Raw genomic sequence first — 17,406 nt, forward strand, 5'->3', positions numbered from 1 at the left:
TTAGATTAATCTGCCAACCATTGTGCTATGCCACAGCACTGCATGAAGTATTTATATATGTGAATGTAGTGACCCAGTTCCAACTATGAATTGCAACCTTAAAAATTTCAGTTTCACGCAGTATAGTGAAAAGCTTATCTAATGTAAGATGATCTCTGTGAATATGATAACTATAAGTATGATACTGAATTACACCTTGTGCTGATTTATTCAGTAGTGTTTGGTTAGTGCTATGAATGAAATATGTGTCTTTCATTAGCATTGTTAATGTGTGTTGTTTTTGGTGTAGTTATCATGTGTCATGAAATACATAATAAAAGTGTCGGGCTCATAATTCGGGATACAAATACATCAAGAAAGAATGCTGTACCAGGAATTGGAAGTGACTGGACAATTTTGGTGGAGTTTGGCAACAGCAGACAGTTCAAGTGTGACGCTGACAACTCTTATTGGCGTTTGAAGTGCCAACTATCAAGTAATTTTAATTCGACTGTAGTCAGTTCCTTTCCCGTTCCATCTGCCAATCGAGTGGGGAAAAAGTGAATGTCTATATGCCTCTCTATGAGTCCTAATTTGTCATCTCTTATCTTCGTGGTCCCTATGCGTAATGTATGTTGGTGCAAGCAGAATTGTTCTGCAGTCAGCACAGTGTTCCTCAAAATCCCTCCAGGGATTCCCATTTGAGTTCCAGAAACATCTCCATAATACTTGTATGTTGTTGTTTCAACCTACTGTTAACAAATCTAGTATCCTGCCTCTGAAATACCTCAATGTCTGCTTTAATTTGACCCCTTATGGATCCCAGACACTCAAACTGTACTCAAGAAGAGATCACACTAGCACCCTATATGTGATGTCCATCACAGCTGAGCCACACTAGTAAAATCCACCCAACAAACGAAAGATGATTATTCACCTTCCCTACCATGACCCTCACAAGTTTGTTCCATTTCATATCACATTGCAAAGTTATGTCCAGATATTGAAACAATATGACTTCTTCATTCATGACACTACTAATGCAGGATTCTGGCATTATGGATTTGTTTTTCCAACTCATTTGCAGTAACTTATACTTTTCTACATTTAGGGTTAGCTGTCATTTATTGCACCAACTGGGAACTTTGTCCAAGTCATCTTTTATCCTCCTAAATCACTCAACAATGACACCTTCCATACACCACATCATCATCAGCAAACAACCATAGATTACTGTCCACTTTGTCCATCAGATCAGTTATGCACATAGAAAATATGAGTAATAGCGCTCCTAGCACACATCCCTGGAACGATCCTAATGATACCCTAGTCACTGATGGACACTCACCGTCGGGATAATGTAGTGGGTTCTATTACTTCAGAAGTCTTTGAGCCACACACATGTCTGGGAACCTATTCCATGTGCTTGTACCTTTGTTAAAAGTCTGCAGTGAGGCACTATGTCAAATGCTTCTCGGAAATCAAGAAATATGGAATCTGGGTTTGTGAATTTTGTGATGGCAAAGTTAGAGGAGCAATGCATCTGCATTAAATTTTGTGTGAAACTCAAGAAAACCTTTACAGAGACACACCAAATGATGCAGGGAGCCTATAGCGATGAGTGCTTAAGCCATACTCGGTGTTACGTATTATTCACACGTTTTAAAAATGGCTTTACAAAAGTCAAAAATAATCCTTGTTCAGGACGCTCTTAGATGTCCCCTGATGTTGCTTGTGTCAGGAACGTCAAAGAAATTGTGTGTGGCAGTCGAAGATACACTGTCTGAGAGATTGTAGTAGAATGTAACATTTCAATTGGATCATGTTATGAAATGACACAGCATCTTGGAATGCATTGTGTTGCCGCCAAGTTCATTCCACGGCTCATGAGTCAAGACCAAAAAAACTTTTGGATCTCACAAATGAGAATGAGATGTTCCTTGCGAGAATAGTATGACCCCTGCAGACTTCTTTTTATTTCCAAAGTTGAAAAGGATGAAGTTTTGCAATGGTAGATGAGATAAAAGAAAATTCGCAGACGGCACTTTATGCGACCCAGCAAGAGGTGTGTCAAGACTGCTCCTGGAAGTGGAAATGATATTGGGAGCAGTGTATCAATTGTGGAGGAGAGTATTTCGAAGGAGACAATCCATAGTAATTAAAAGATAAGCATAGAAAATTTTGTGGACAAAGTTTTGGAATTTTTTGAACAGACGTCGTATGACAAAAGGGCATGCTGAGTTGCCCATGAGCGATGCTTTGTACTGATTTGTGGACATAAACTTATTGGTCTCTATGAAACTGATTAGATTCAAACCCAGAATATGTTCAAGAATTCTGCAGCAAACTGATGTTACGGGTATTGGGCTGTAATTTCGCGGGTCTGTTCTTTCGCCCTTCGTATATACAGGAGACGCCTCTGTATTTTTTTCCCCAGTTGCTAGGTCTTTCTGCTGGGTGAGAGATTCACAATAAATACAAGCTAAGTAAGGGTCCAGTGCCATATAGCACTCTTTGTAAAACCAAATTGAGATTCCATCTGCAACTGGCGACTAATTTGTTTTTAATTATTTCAGGCGTCGGGGATGCTTACGAGGGTGGTTTGAAAAGTTCTTGAAACAGAATAGAAAAAATGTACTTATGTCACTGAAACTTTTTTATTTTTCAATGTACCCTGCTTGTAGATTAATTCACTTGGTCCAACAGTGTTCCAATACCTCGATCCCATCTCGACAATGATTTTCCTCCAGGCCTATAAAATAGTTGTCAACTCAGGCTATCAATTCTTCATTTAAGTGAATCTTCATCCACAAAGAAAAATTTTAAGTTTAGGGAAGAGGCACGTGTGGCAACAATTCATACCTTAGTTTGTGTAATTTTACCATGGCGATGGTACATGCATGCGAGCGTGCATTTGCTTGATGCTAGACGACTTTCTTCCTTATTAAACCTGGCCTTTTTCGCATATCATTTGTTGCAATTTGTCCAGAAGGTTAGCATAGTATTCTCCAGTAATTGTTTGCCCAGTGGGGAGATAATGTACAAACAGAATCCCCTTCTCATCCCAGAACACTGATGCCATGCCCTTCCCCGCTGAAGGAATTTGGTGGCGCATCCCAGAACACTGACGCCATGTCCTTCCCCGCTGAAGGAGTTTGGCGGCGGAGATTCAGCATGTTTCCACTGCCTTGATTGTTGCTTTGTCTCTGGGGTATAGTAGTAAACCAAAGTTTCCTCGTGGTCACAAACCAGCACAAAAGATCTTGTTTGTTTCTCCTAAAACAGGCCAAACATTGTTGTGATATGTCCATTCTCATGCGTTTTTGACACAGCGTCAAGAGTCGCGGCACCCATCTTGTGAATACCTTTCAGATGACATCTGGCAAGCGTGAGCAATTTCATGCACTCTAAATTGGTGATCCTCCTTGATCATTATGCGGACTTTTGCAATGATTTCTAGAGTAGTGACACGTTTTGGCTGACCTATTCATGGATGATCATCATCTGAGCTCTCCTGACCAAATTGAAATTCATTTATCCACTTGGCAACAGTTGAAGACAAAGGAGCAGAGTCCCCTGGTGTTTTCTGGAAATCGGCATGAATGTCCTTCACTTTCATACCTTTCTTTATGAAGTATTTAATCACTGCTTGAATCTCGACCCGACCCCCCGTCCCGTACCGTCGCGTCTTTGCAGATCACTGCACAGGAACAACAACAGAGCCGTGTCACTGCCACAGCTCTCTTCCAAGAGCACTGACATGGGACGGGTTTACAGGCAACAGTCCAATGAATATCATGTGAACAACTTGTGCTAGTGCTGGCCTCTTGTGGTGATTGTTGTTAGGTGTCTTTGTGCTATTGTCAAATGACGGTATGTTTATATGATTCTCTTGCATGAATTATTTCTTAAATGTAAAATTTAAAACATTTATCTCCTACTGCCACACCAGACTGGTCAAGTGACATGATGGAAACCTTTGACTCACTTAGTGATTTTACACAGGACAATAATTTCCCCTGCTTCTCAGCCAGATCTTTTGCTGAGGTATGACAGTGGTAGTAACCTTTCCTTGTTGCCATTTGGCATTCTCTTTTGAACCAAGAGTGCAGTAGCTTTTCCTTCCTCAGTATTTTCCGAATTTCATTGTTAAACCACAGTGGCTCTTTTGCATCCTTAATTCGTTTACTAGGTACAGACTTGTTGAGAGTGCAATTCACGATCTGTTTAAGCTTTGACCATAATCTCTCTACGTCCATCTTAATGGAACTAAGTGATGTCAGTTCTGTCTAAGTGAGATGCTAACATCTGCTTATCTGCTCTTTCTGGCATGAACGTTTTCCTAGCCTTCTTGACTGATTTATTAATTTTTGTAACCTTAGTTATTATGATGTTATCATGATTATTAATCCCCATCTCTATGCTGAAGTCATTGATGATATCTGGCCTGTTTGTAACTACAAGGTCTAAGATATTTCCATTGCATGTGGCATGGCAAACTAGGTGCTCAAGACAATTTTCGAAAACCACATTCAAAAGTGCTTCACAAGATTGACTGCACCCCCTGCAATGAAGCCATAGGCTACCATCTATACTCAGTAGACTAAATTCACCTCCAACTAGTATTGCATGATCTAGGTATTTACGTGCTACTGTCTATAGACTTTCTGTGAATGGCTCCAAAACTGTCATAGCAGAACTGGGTGGCTGATTATCCATTAATTAACGTGATTTCACCTAGACTTGTTATACGCAACCAGATAACTTCACTGTCACAATCAGCTTTGACCTCAATAGAGACAATGGACACTCCCTCTCCTACAGTGTCTAACCTGCCTTTCTGATATATATTCCATTAATCACTAAATATGTCAGAGCTTTCTGCTCTCGGTTTCAGCCATCTCTCAGTCTCTGAGAATAATTTGAGTGCGATACTTTCCTGGATGGCAGTAAATTCGGAAACTGTGTTACAAGTACATTGACAACTGATAAAATTTTGACAATCTACACTGGAGTGAATTCAAAAGATAAACCTCAACCAACATTGAATGTATCTTGGTGATAAAGAGCCCAAATAAATAAATTGATGATTTTATTCCATTTCATCTGATTGAATGAAACACACACAGCATAACTACTCAGAAAACAACTATAGTGCTGATTACATTTACTATCATACATGTAGCACTCTGAGAACATTTCACCTTGTCATAGTAGTCCTGTGTTTTGGAACTAGGCAGTGCTTCATTTCACAAAGCGAAAGGAATAGCTTGTGTAAAAAACAAAAGAAGGGGAAATAGTGGTTGCTGGTGTTTTTAACATTATCATTCAATTTAGTTCCTATTGTGAACTTTGCAGCTAGGATATGTAAATGCTCTGAGACTGCTATTGATAATATCTTTATGAACAAATCTAGGGGAAAGACGTCATATCACAAAACCAATAGTAAATGGACTATCTGATCACGACGTGCAGCATCTTGTGTTAAATGTTGAAACTTGTCAGGATAAAAAAATATTAAATCTGAGTACAGGAGGATAATAAATAAGCCAGAAATTGAGGAATTCAGGAAATTGCTCAAAGACATGAACTGGAGAGATGTTTACCTGACTCAAATGGAAAATGCAAAGCATTTACTAATAAAGTTACCTCCTCTTTTGAAAATTGTTTTCCCCTAAAGGTAACTCAGATCACACAGAAGTCAAAAGATAAACCATGGATTATACAAGGAATAAAGATATCATGTGGGGCAAAAAGGAGACTGTATCTACTATCTAGGAACGTTTCTGATATTAGAATTGTAATGCATTACAAAGAATACTGCAAAATATTGAATCAAGTAATCCAGAAATCGAAGTAGCTTTATTAAGAGAAAATGATAATTGTATCGGGCAACAAAATAAGAACTGTTTCAGATATAGTGAAGACAGAGAGAAGTGGGGCCAAAAAGGAAGTGGAACAGATAGCTCTAAAAGTAAATGAGACTTTGGTAACAAGAGCATGTAGTGTTGTAAATCTCTTAAGCAAGACTTAATTTTTGTTACTGACGGCTCGGGGTTATCAGGTTCGGTGAATGGTGCAATGGAGTATCTGGGACCAGTCTTTGAAGAACATCGTGTAGAACCTATTCGAGGAACTTTGAATTCCAACCATTGCTTCTCAGTATACTTACTCCTTAATGAAATTTGTTGCAAGTTATATATCTATATTTCCAACAAGTAGCTCAATACATATTATCAATACTAGGAATAAGAAAAATCTACATAAAGACCTAAAATCACTTATGTTGGTCCAAAAGGGGGTCCAATATTCAGGAACACACATTTTCAATAAATTACCAGCAACCATTAAAAACTTGGTTTCAGATAAAGCACAGTTTAAACAGAGTTTGAATGACTTTTTGATAGGCAATGCCTTCTACTCTATAGATGAATATCCTAACAGAGACTGTTAGGCCAGCTTAAGTAAAAATATGTTAGATATAAGTTTTGACAGCACTTGGTTGCAACAGTCAATATTAAGTATTTTGTGTATGATAAATTTATTAATAGTGCATAACAATGTTTCATTCTGACAGCGTATTAATTCTGTAAATATTAGCTTTTCCAGTTTATTGTATTGTATTCACCTATTTTGACAATCTCATGACAAATGATCAGGGTAGTATTCATTATATTAAAATGTTTTGTGTTATACATTCTGACATGTTCCACACCCTCGAGAATCATCTCATTTTTTTGGTGTATGTAATGAAAACTGAATCAAATCAAATCCAATCACCATCTCTCATCATGTAATAACTTCACTTCTTCTTCTTCCCTTGTCGTCTCCTGTTTTTCCAGTACTCGTCCATCTCCTCCTCATGTTTTTCCCCCTTTATTCTATTCGTGTTGTTCTCAATCCCCTATTTCTTCTGCATTGAAAGCCTTTTATTTTTATTTACTTTTTTTTTTTTATTGAGGTGAGTCTCTACGGACTGCGTGGTAACAACCGACTTCACTGTAGTGTCCAGGTCTTGTTCTTGCTCCAGCTTTGACTTCCTGCCAGTATCTTCTGAGCCCCTCCAAGAAGTACCTTTTTATGCCCTTCAGATAAGGGTCCTCACTGTCTTTCGGATGTTGATGCCATGTTAAAACCTTGGTAGTTGGTCACCAATCTTCTAAATTTGTTCCTTTCAGGAATTTCTCTCTGAGATACCAATCTGCTTAAGATCTTTTTCACATTCTTTGAACCATCTCGGCCTCGTTTTCTTAGATGGGATGAAACTCTGTATTCTTTTTGATAGTCGATCACCGTCCATTTTCATGAGATGACCATAAAATAACAATCATTTCTTTGTAATGGATGCTGTGATAGGTTCTGTCTTGCTGCACGATTCCTCATTTGCTCTCATTCGCCATTGTCCATCGACCCATATATTACCTTAGGATTTTCCTTAATATCCTACACTCACACTTTTCCAGCCGCTCAGCTTGACCTTGTCTATTCGTGGTCAAAGTTTTGGATGCTTATAAGCCCTCAGGTTTTACAACTGTATTATAATGTTGGAACTTGGCCCACATACTCATAGACTTTTTGTTATAAGTATTCTTTGTCAGTTGGTATGCTTGGTCTAACTTCCTCATCCTGGCAATTGCTTCTTCTTTTAATCCATTCTCCTGGTGGATGACTTCACCGAGATACCTGAAATTCTTAACTCATCCGATTTTTTCCCAGGTTGGTTATCATCCATTCAGGTCCATCACAGATGTTCGTCATATATTTTGTCTTTTGAATAGAGATCTGGAGTCTAACTTTTTTCAGCAATTTCTGACAGCCTATTTATCTTGTTGACTGCTGACTCTATGTTGTTAGCAAAAATGGCCAGGTCAGCCGCAAAATCTAAGCAGTCAATGCACACCCCTTTGTTCTTAGGACCAAGTCTGAACCACTCTTCATTTGTTTCTTCTTGGGCTAATAACTTTCTCCACTCTCGAGTGACCTTTTCCAAGACACAATTGAAAAGGAGAGGGATAGTCCATCTCCTCGTCTTATGTCCGTTCTGATTGTAAAGGGTTTAGATACCTCACCCATAAATTTAAATTTTGACGCTGTGTTAGTAAGAGTTTGTTTGATCAGCTTTCTTGAGGTATTATCCATCCCAAACTTTTCCAAAATATTCATTAATGCCTGTCAGTCGATGGAGTCATATACTTTTTGAAAATCAACAAACATGACCACATAGTTATTTCTTCCAGTTTTTTGGACCTGATGATGTTCTTCAGGCTAAAGATCTGTTCTGCGCAAGAATCGCCCTTTCGGAAACCAGCTTGATAGTCCCCAATCAGTTGGTTACAATGACCTTCTATTCTATTCTGTATCACTTTGGAGAGAATCTTATATGGAACAGATACTAATGAGGTACCCCTATAGTTATTGACATTCTATTTATCACCTTTTTTGTGTAGACGATGGATTAAAGCTGACTGCCATTCAGTTGGTATCATCCCAGCTCTCCAGATCTCCTCAAAAAGTTGGACTAGTATATCTAGAGTTTCATTATTTGCCAGCTTCAGTAGTTCCACCACTATTGAATCCTCTCCAGCTGCCTTATTATTCTTAAAGTTGTTGATGATCTCTTTGGTCTCCTCTTTACTAGATGGAGATTAGGGGTAGTTTGTGGATTGGGGCACATGCAGGGAATCTTTCTTTCGGTTCATCACAATTAAGTAGGTTTTCAAAGTAACGAGACATGATCTTGCAGTTTTCTTTGTTGGTCAGGCCGAGTGTGGTGTGCATACTGTAAGACCTTCAGTACACACACCATCAGATTATTTGACTTGTTGCTCTAACGAAGTAAGCGAGTGTCAGCAATATGTCTCGTGGTCTTATCATGGTGTGTTTATCTTCTGCCATTCGGTCAGATGATAGAAATGCCACTTGCATGCTTAGAGTAGCAGATTGACGGTGACCAACTTTAAACAGAATTTGATTAATTTTCACACACATTTACTAAAATAATAACAAATATAAAAATTACTTAACTTGGTTCTGGATGCTATTTACAATTGACAATCTGAAGTTCTTTGGGATTGGTACGTTAATCTTATTCTCACATATATCTCAGATACTTGACAAAAGTGTCTATACATTTATCTTCATGGCTATGTACAGGAATATGGTAATCTTATCAGGCGCAGACTGAATCTTGACTATGGACTGGTACAGACAATTGTAGAACTCGACGGACTGGTACAGACTAATGCAGACTGGTACAGACTAATGCAGACTCATACAGACTGGTGCAGACAAATGCAGACTGACTGATCGAAGGTCTTTACACTCGTTATAATACCTCGCACGTTCATGTATCACTGCGCGAGTGTGATGCGCGAGGAGAAAATGTTCTATGTTAGCAGCAATCTCATTGGCTGCATTACATATTAATACGCGGATCGGCGGAAGCAGAATTTTGTCCGTCTCTATGGCAGCGCCATCTCATAGTGCGGAGATGGACGAGCGCTGCGCCTGCGCTGTTTTGCTTAGCGGGGCGCACTCTAGTGGGAAATTTGTGTACGCGCTGAATATGCGGAACTATGTACACAACACTGAGCTTTCCATTTTCGTCTCTAAAACAAAAACTAGGGGCTTGGTATCCTTTCAAGTTCGATTTGAACGTCTGATAGAAGTCTCTGACATTGTTTATCTGGAAACGCTGATCGATCTATTCTAACTGCTGTTTCTCATGCAATTGCTTAGACCTTCATAGAGTTCTGGCTGCATATTTTCGAACTTCATGGAATACATCAAAATCATCAGGACTCCTGGTAGAATTCCACTTTTTCCATGCACTTGCTGTTTAGGCCACCACCTCACCACAAACCTCATTCCACCATGTATGATTCCTCTTTTTAGCTGTCAGGATTGTAGTATTAGCTGCTTGTTGGATCATGGAGGCAATGTCTGCCCATTTATGGGATTCAACTGTCAGTTACTGGTGGCATTGTTCCAATATGTTTTGATTGATTTTGATCTTCGCAATATCATATTTATGAATTTTATTTCCGGTTTTCACGGTCTTATTGAGAGGGATGAAATTAATTTTGATCTTGGAGAGGTGATGATCCTTTTAAATTCAGTATTTTATCTGTAAAAAGGTTTCTTTCTATTATTTCTGATTGTTTGATGTTGTTTCTTTCTTATTTCTGTAATCCATGCTATCATTGAGTCCTTCTTCCAGTACTACTCATTCAGTAGAGGTCTCTAAAAAAAGATTAATCTTCTTTTAGCCATTACTTCTGATATTTTCTCAAAATTTTTGTAGATCTCCTCATTACTTCTCATTTTCCAGCCATCTGTAGCTTGTATTGCAATCATTATTTTCTAATAATGCTCCTTTGAGGAACCTCTGTTCTGTCCAGCTTATAGTTCATCATTAGGCATCCTCATCCATATAAACATCCTGGTCATACCACTGTGGGATAGTGTTTTAGTTTTGTTTTTTTAGTTGTACATTTCTTGTTGTAAATATCCTTTGTAAAACGATTTGCTCTCTCCAGTTTGTTGACTCTTGCATCTACTGTTAATTCTTCTAGTCCATTTTGTTGTACAGTTTGTCCAATATATTTAAATTTACTTACTAATGCTATTTTACATTTTTGTTTTTCTAAGAATGTTGATGCATTGTTTGAAATTGTCATCAATGTTGTTTTTTCGGCTGAAATTTTGGGACCAGCTCTCTTTGCTATTTCTTCCAAAAGATTTCTTTCAATAACTGTCTGTCAGATTTTTTGAAAGTATATCAGAATCATCTGCAGAAGCCAGGCAGTTTACCTTAATTCCATTTGTTATTCGTCCTAAAATTATTGGTTCAATTTTGTAATTTTTTTTTCTCCAAATTCCAGATACTTTCTATTTTTTCTAGAATGCAGTGTTACAGTAAAGGTGATAAACTGTCCCCTTGTCTAACACCAGTTTTTATTTCAAATGGTTGAGATACTTCTCCCATAAATTTAGCTTCAGTCATCCTATTTGCTAGTGTTTTGAGGATTATGTTTGCTTTAATACAAAATTCTTTGATGATTTTACCTATAATTTCTCTGCCTACCAAATCAAAAGTTTTCTTGAAACCAATACATGATACTATTATAGGTTTGGTGATTAGCAGTCTGTGGAGGATTATCGATTTTCTAATAAACATCTGCTCTGTACAGGGTCTTCCCTTTCTAGAGCTCCTCGAGATTCTCCCAGTTATTTGTCTAAAGTTTCTACAACTCTGTCCAGAGAATTTTTGATAATATTTTGTATACCACTGGCAGAAGTGAGGCATCTCTGCCATTGTTGACATTTTGAGTGTCCCCTTTTTTTCATAGCTGTGGATTAATGCTTTCAATAATCTCTTCAGCTTTCCAAATGTTCTCAAACAGCAGTTGTAGATCATTTGTGTGTTCTGACTATTTCAATAATTTTGCTGTAGTGGAGTCTTCATTTGTTGCTTTGAAGTTTTGGAAGATTTGATGGCTTCATGAATTTATTGCTCTGTTAGTGGAAAATCTTCCTCCAGATGTTGTGGGACTGCTATTATATATTGCTACAATGTGCTGTTATTATTGTTGTTGTTGTTGTTGTTGTTGTTTGGTTGCCTGTTCTTCAGCACTTTCTTTCTGTTTCCTTTATCTATTTGCCGCCATTTTAGCCCATTTACCGGTATTTTCAGCTTGTTCTTCACTTATTTGACCTTTTGGTGGCTCCTCTTGAAGAGATCTTATTTCTCAGCATTTAAAATTACATCATCTGCTGCTCTTTCGCAACTGAATTTCATCATGTCCATCTTCCTTGACTCAAGATCCTGAATTTTCATCCTTAATTCTTGAACAGTCTCATTTCTCTTTTTGTGTTTTCCAGATGAAGAAACTTTTGGTCCTCAAAGCTAAGATTAGTATCAGTTTTTTTATTTGTTTCTGCCTATGGCTGCTATATCTCTTTAGTTAGAATATTTTCTCTCTCTGTATTTGATTATAGTCTAAGTCTGAATATTTTTATAAGTACATTTATTGCTGTAGCAATGAGTAAAATAAATTGTATTGCACTGCCTGTAGCATGTAGCACCATTTTGACTTTTAGTCCTCTTGCTGTACAAAAAGTAGCTTTGATGATTACTTAATGCAAGTATTTTGTAAGAGCTGTGGAACGGTTAGTATCTGTTTATATTTTTCTGATTAATTCAAGCTCGTCAATGCACATCCTGTGTTAAGGAAATATTTGCACTGAATTTACTGTGTGTTAAATATAAGCAGTGGATCCATTGGGGTAGTCTGTTTGGTAGAAATATGTCAAGGTGAACAAAACAGGAGATGGTGAAGGAAGAGAGGGAAAAGAACAACATTTGCTTCTCATCAGCATTATAACTGGGTTGCAACATTCAGTGAAAATTATCTGTGACAGGAAGTTGTCATAAATACATTTTTTGAAGAAACTTTATGTTTGTATAAGCATTTATTAAATTTAAAAAGTTGGATTTCATCTGTTAATACAAAAGATAATGTTTTGCATTGCAGGCATGATGAACCTGTCAAAGATGAAGAATCGGCCAATGATTCTTATTGGAGGATAACAGTATGTATAACTTAAACTTGAGATTCTTGAAAATAAAGCTAGTCAGTATTTCTTAACAGTACTGATTTAAATACATCTAAAAGATCGCTGTTACCTAAATGAAAGTTGACGGGCAAAGTCTTAGTGGACATTTGTATAAAATTGTCATAGGTGTTATTTACAAGAAGAGTAAGTAGTTTCAATAGGAATGTGGTGAGACATTTAACAAATGTCATGACCACACATTAATAGGACCTTATAACACTACCATTATGATATTAGTATGCTTTTACGTAAATAACAGAAACCCTGTCTCTATGTTGCCACGTATAACCCTCTTACTAAAATTTAGTTTAGTTTTAAAATAAAATACACTATCGAAGGATAGTCCTGTTTACAGGAAAAGATAATCAATAGAGTTATCCTTCTTACAGGATTTACCGTGTGTTGCGTCTAATGGATAAGTAAATTGGACTATTCACTTCTTTTCCTAAGATCTTACCCAGTGGCAAGATAGGAACACAGTATGAATAATAATATACTGAAGCTAGGAAAACTCATTTCCAAGTTCATTTAGTGGTTTAAAACATGTACTTAATGGTCACCAACCTATCCTGGCAATGAAATAGTGAAGTATTGGAGAAGCAGAAATGTGAATTTTGCCTACTTTCTTGCTACTGTTTAGTTTGGCTCTTCAAATAAATTACCCCACTTAAACAATTTTGGGCTGCATCTTTATACATTATGTTTTTAAAAAAGAAAAAGCCCAGTAGATAACTTCAAGGAAGGTAAAAAAAATTAGCCGGGGTGGGGGGGACTACCTTTAGAAAAGCACTTTCCATAATCAAGAAACTTAAATACTTAGACACTAAAGCACACACTTTTTAACTGAACATTTCACTTAAAGAAAACCTCTTTCTTGGTGGAATTTACTTTCAAAAGCTATTATTGTTTGAAATAATTCTGTGTAGCCATCTAACAGGTTCTAGTAACTTGGCTTCACTCTGATTGAATTTTATGTAAGCAAACCATAACACTTTGCAATAGTTAAGAAAACATTTTTATTATTTACACTAAAGCAATTTAAATGGTGCCTCTTTATATTAACTTGGCACTTCATAAGTCTGTAAAACAGGACACTCGGATTAATCAAACACCAGGAAGGAACCCTATACAGATGTATGATTAGGATGAAATAACAGGGTGAGCCAGTTTCCGTAAAGTTCAAGAATGATTATTAAAACACAGTTTAAATTAATGGTTCATGCTGTACAAAGGTAAAAATAGAAAAAAATCTTATCTGGTGGCTGTAGGCTTGAGTGTGGTGAACAGTTATGATGGCTACACTACCCACACTACGGCCTGCAAGTTTCTTGCTGTATGGGCTCAATTTCTCTTCTTGGCTTCATTCAGTTTTACATACAGTAGCTCAACAACTCGCAGCTATGCTGTAAGCTGTTTGCAGTCTTCAACCGAGGCATTTTTATGAAAATTTGCAGGCAAAGCTTCTGCTCCACAAAGGAGTTACCTCAATCACTGCTGCCTTCAGACTGTGTGACTTACTTCCCGAACTTGCTCAAGGTAGCACGCCAATTCGCCTTTCGCACCTCTTCCGTGCGCCACAGCCATTTTCGTTTCAAACAAAAGCACACTGGTTTTTACATAACACCTATTTCTTACATTGTTCCTAAGCATGACCATTTCTTAAATTGTCAAATTTACATCAACATGAACAATTTATACACACACATATTTTTAAATACAAAATGTTATCAAAACATTATTTAGACACTTGGTATCCTTTGTAGAGGACTTGGGCAGGTTTGTCCCATCCTAGTACACATTATTTTGTTACTTCCCTTCAGATATTCCATTTAGCTACATCTACAATAATTCCCAATGTTCTGACTTTTGAGGTGTCCAGTGTGGGTTGCTCTCCACTTCCTGGGTGTATTGTATCTAGTTAGCTTTTTCAAATTTCCATGAGGGTTTATCAATGTATTTTGTAACTGATATTTCAGCACCAATGATAACTTTTGTGAGCCAATGTACACTCCTTGAAAAATGTTTAGGTACTACTATTGAGTGATTCAGTGGTAATTTGTTCTCATCAGTGGAAAAGATGGATGGGTCAGGTTTTGTATCAGTTTCCATCTGCCTGCCCAAAACTTTTTAAATTCCTTGGCATCAAACTTAGATAATTTCTTGTGTGTTGATCCATTCGAACAATGGTTCTCTATTTTTGTCTCTATTTATGTATCTCCAGGTTGTGTTTTGGAATTAAAATCTTAAACATATACGTGCTGTCTAGTTGCTGTGTGTAAGACTAGTGTCAGACACTTTCCGTTAGGTGATTTGTGGACTGATGTAATAACCAGGCCTTTGAGTTTTATCTTAATTACTTCTACATCACTAATTTTCTGACAGCTTAAGCCAGCATAATCCAAGAGCTGTTTCTTTTTTCATTTATTGTGGATGCACCTAACAATTGAGAGGAGTATTGATATTGCTTTATATTGCGTAATCTTGCATGTAGCTGCTGAATTATCACCTAAATGCATTTCCTTTAGAGCTATAATACTGATGGCATGCTCATCATTTAATTTGCTTTGGTAACTGCATTTGTCACTTGTTAATCCTACGTTAATTTGCATAATATGGACACCTTGCCTGATAATTTTTGACTGTAAGCTCTGAGACGTGCTAGACCATCTTTTGTGTAGAGTTTTTGCTGTCTGCTCCTGCAGTCACACAGCCTTGGTGCACCATCTCAGGGGTTGTCTACATGCCCCACAACAGTCTTTTTGGTGTCCAGTGTGAATGATTCACTGGTAAATATCCTGTCCCATACACTTTTGTTTGTAGACAATACTACTGTGTTAGCTGAAAATAGAAACCCTGAGCCAGGAAGCAGTAGTCTCAGTACCTCAGAGAATTAGTTTCAGGTAAAGTATATGGGTCTAACATATCTAAAATGCACATGGTTTAGTTTGGAAACCACACAAACAGCCAAATGTACACACCCGCAGTAGCTGCTAGGGGTGGGGGGGCAGAGTGATTGGAGAAGACAGTACATGGTCTGAATGGGAAAAGATTGGTGGGTACAGAAGAGAGAAGGGAAAAGGTAAAGTGATACAGTGGGAAACAAATTAGCAGAGGTTTAGGTCAGGTGAATGGCACTAGATGTGCTGGAGAGACAATTTCCACCTGTGTAGTTCAGAGAAACTTGCACTGGAAGGGAATATCCAAATGGTATGTCTAGTGAAGCAGTTGTTGAAGTGGTGTACAGCCTCTTGGCAACTGCAATGTCAAGTCTGTGGTTTGCCACAGTTTGGTGCTAGACATTACTGCGAGTGAACAGTTGGTTACTTGTCATCCCTACATGGAAAATTGTATGGTAATTGCAGCATAGCTGATTTTTAACAGGTTGCTTTTGCACATGATCGTGCCTTTTATATGGTGGGAGATGCCTGCGACTGGACTGCTGTAGGAGGTGGTGGGTGGATTTGTGGGACAGGTCTTGCACCTGGGTCACTCACAGGATTAGTGGCGGACAAGTATGTTCTCTAGATTGTGCAGGCCGTGGAACACTACTTTGCAGGACATTGACCGTGAAAAACAGAGATTGCATCGGGATTGAATACAAAACACACAATGCCAAGTTAAGTACAAGAAGAGTGAATCTTCTAAGAGTTTGTGCTTCCAGCGGCTCCTGGTAGACCAGTATTAGATTCCGATGCACCAGTGCAGGTTTACTGTATCCCTTGGACTTTCATATTGACCGTGAAACACAGAAATTGGATCGGGATTGAATAGAATAGGCACTATGACGACTTAAGTACAAGAAGAGTGAATCTTCTAAGATTTTGTGCTTTGAGTGGCTCCTGGGAGACCAGTATTAGATTCAGATACACCAGTGCAGGTTTACTGTATCCATTGGACTTTCAGATTGACATGGAACACATAAATTGCATCGGGGCTGAATACAAAAGGCAGAATGCCGACTTAAATACAAGAAGAGTGAATCTTCTAAGAGTTTGTGCTTTGAGCGGTTCCTGGGAGACCAGTATTAAATTCCGTTTCACCAGTGCAGGTTTGCTGAATCCCTTGGACCTTCACATTGACCATGAGACACAGAAATGCATCAGGATTGAATACAAAAGGCACAATGCCGGCATAAGTACAAGAAGAGTGAATCTTCTAAGAGTTTCTGCTTTGTACAGATTATGGAAGACCAGTATTAGATTGCGATGCACCAGTGCAGGTCTGCAGAATCCCTTGGACGTTCACATTGACCATGAAACTCCGGAATTCCATCGTGATTGAATACAATTGGCTCTAATCCGACTTATGTACAAGAAGAGTGAATCTTCTAAGAGTTTGTGCTTTGAGCGACTCCTGGGGGTAAAGTATTAGATTCCGTTGCACCAGTGCAGGTTTACTGTATGCCTTGTACCTTCACTTTGACCATGAAACACAAAAATTGGATAGGGATTGAATAGAATAGGCACAATGACGACTTAAGTACAAGAAGAGTGAAACTTCTAAGAGTTTGTGTTTGAGCTGCTCGTGGCAGACCAGTATTATATTCCAATGCACCAGTGCAGGATTACTGTATCCCTTGGACTTTCGCAGTGACCGTGTAACACAGAAATTGCATTGGGATTGAATACTAATGGCACATTTACGACTTAAGTACAGAAACAGTGAAACGTCTATGAGTTTGTAGTTTGGGCGTCTCCTGGGAGACCAGTAATAGACTCCGATTCACCAGTGCAGGTTTACTGAATCCTTTGGACCCTCACATTGATCATGAAACACAGAAATTGCATCGGGATTGAATACAAAAGGCAC

At 38.1% G+C, this 17,406-nt stretch overlaps 1 protein-coding gene across 1 annotated transcript in view; it reads left to right on the top strand.

Annotated features, from left to right (window-relative positions):
• LOC124580705 (molybdenum cofactor biosynthesis protein 1-like) overlaps positions 1-12,571 on the top strand; it is a 71,353-nt gene extending 58,782 nt beyond the window's left edge. The window contains exon 9 of the mRNA XM_047131281.1: positions 12,516-12,571. Within this exon, the coding sequence (XP_046987237.1) occupies positions 12,516-12,571 (56 nt within the window). The remainder of the gene's footprint in view (positions 1-12,515) is intronic.
• Positions 12,572-17,406: the final 4,835 nt, after the last annotated feature.

The sequence above is a fragment of the Schistocerca americana genome, unplaced genomic scaffold (genome assembly GCF_021461395.2).
Source record: "Schistocerca americana isolate TAMUIC-IGC-003095 unplaced genomic scaffold, iqSchAmer2.1 HiC_scaffold_35, whole genome shotgun sequence".
NCBI lineage: Eukaryota > Metazoa > Arthropoda > Insecta > Orthoptera > Acrididae > Schistocerca > Schistocerca americana.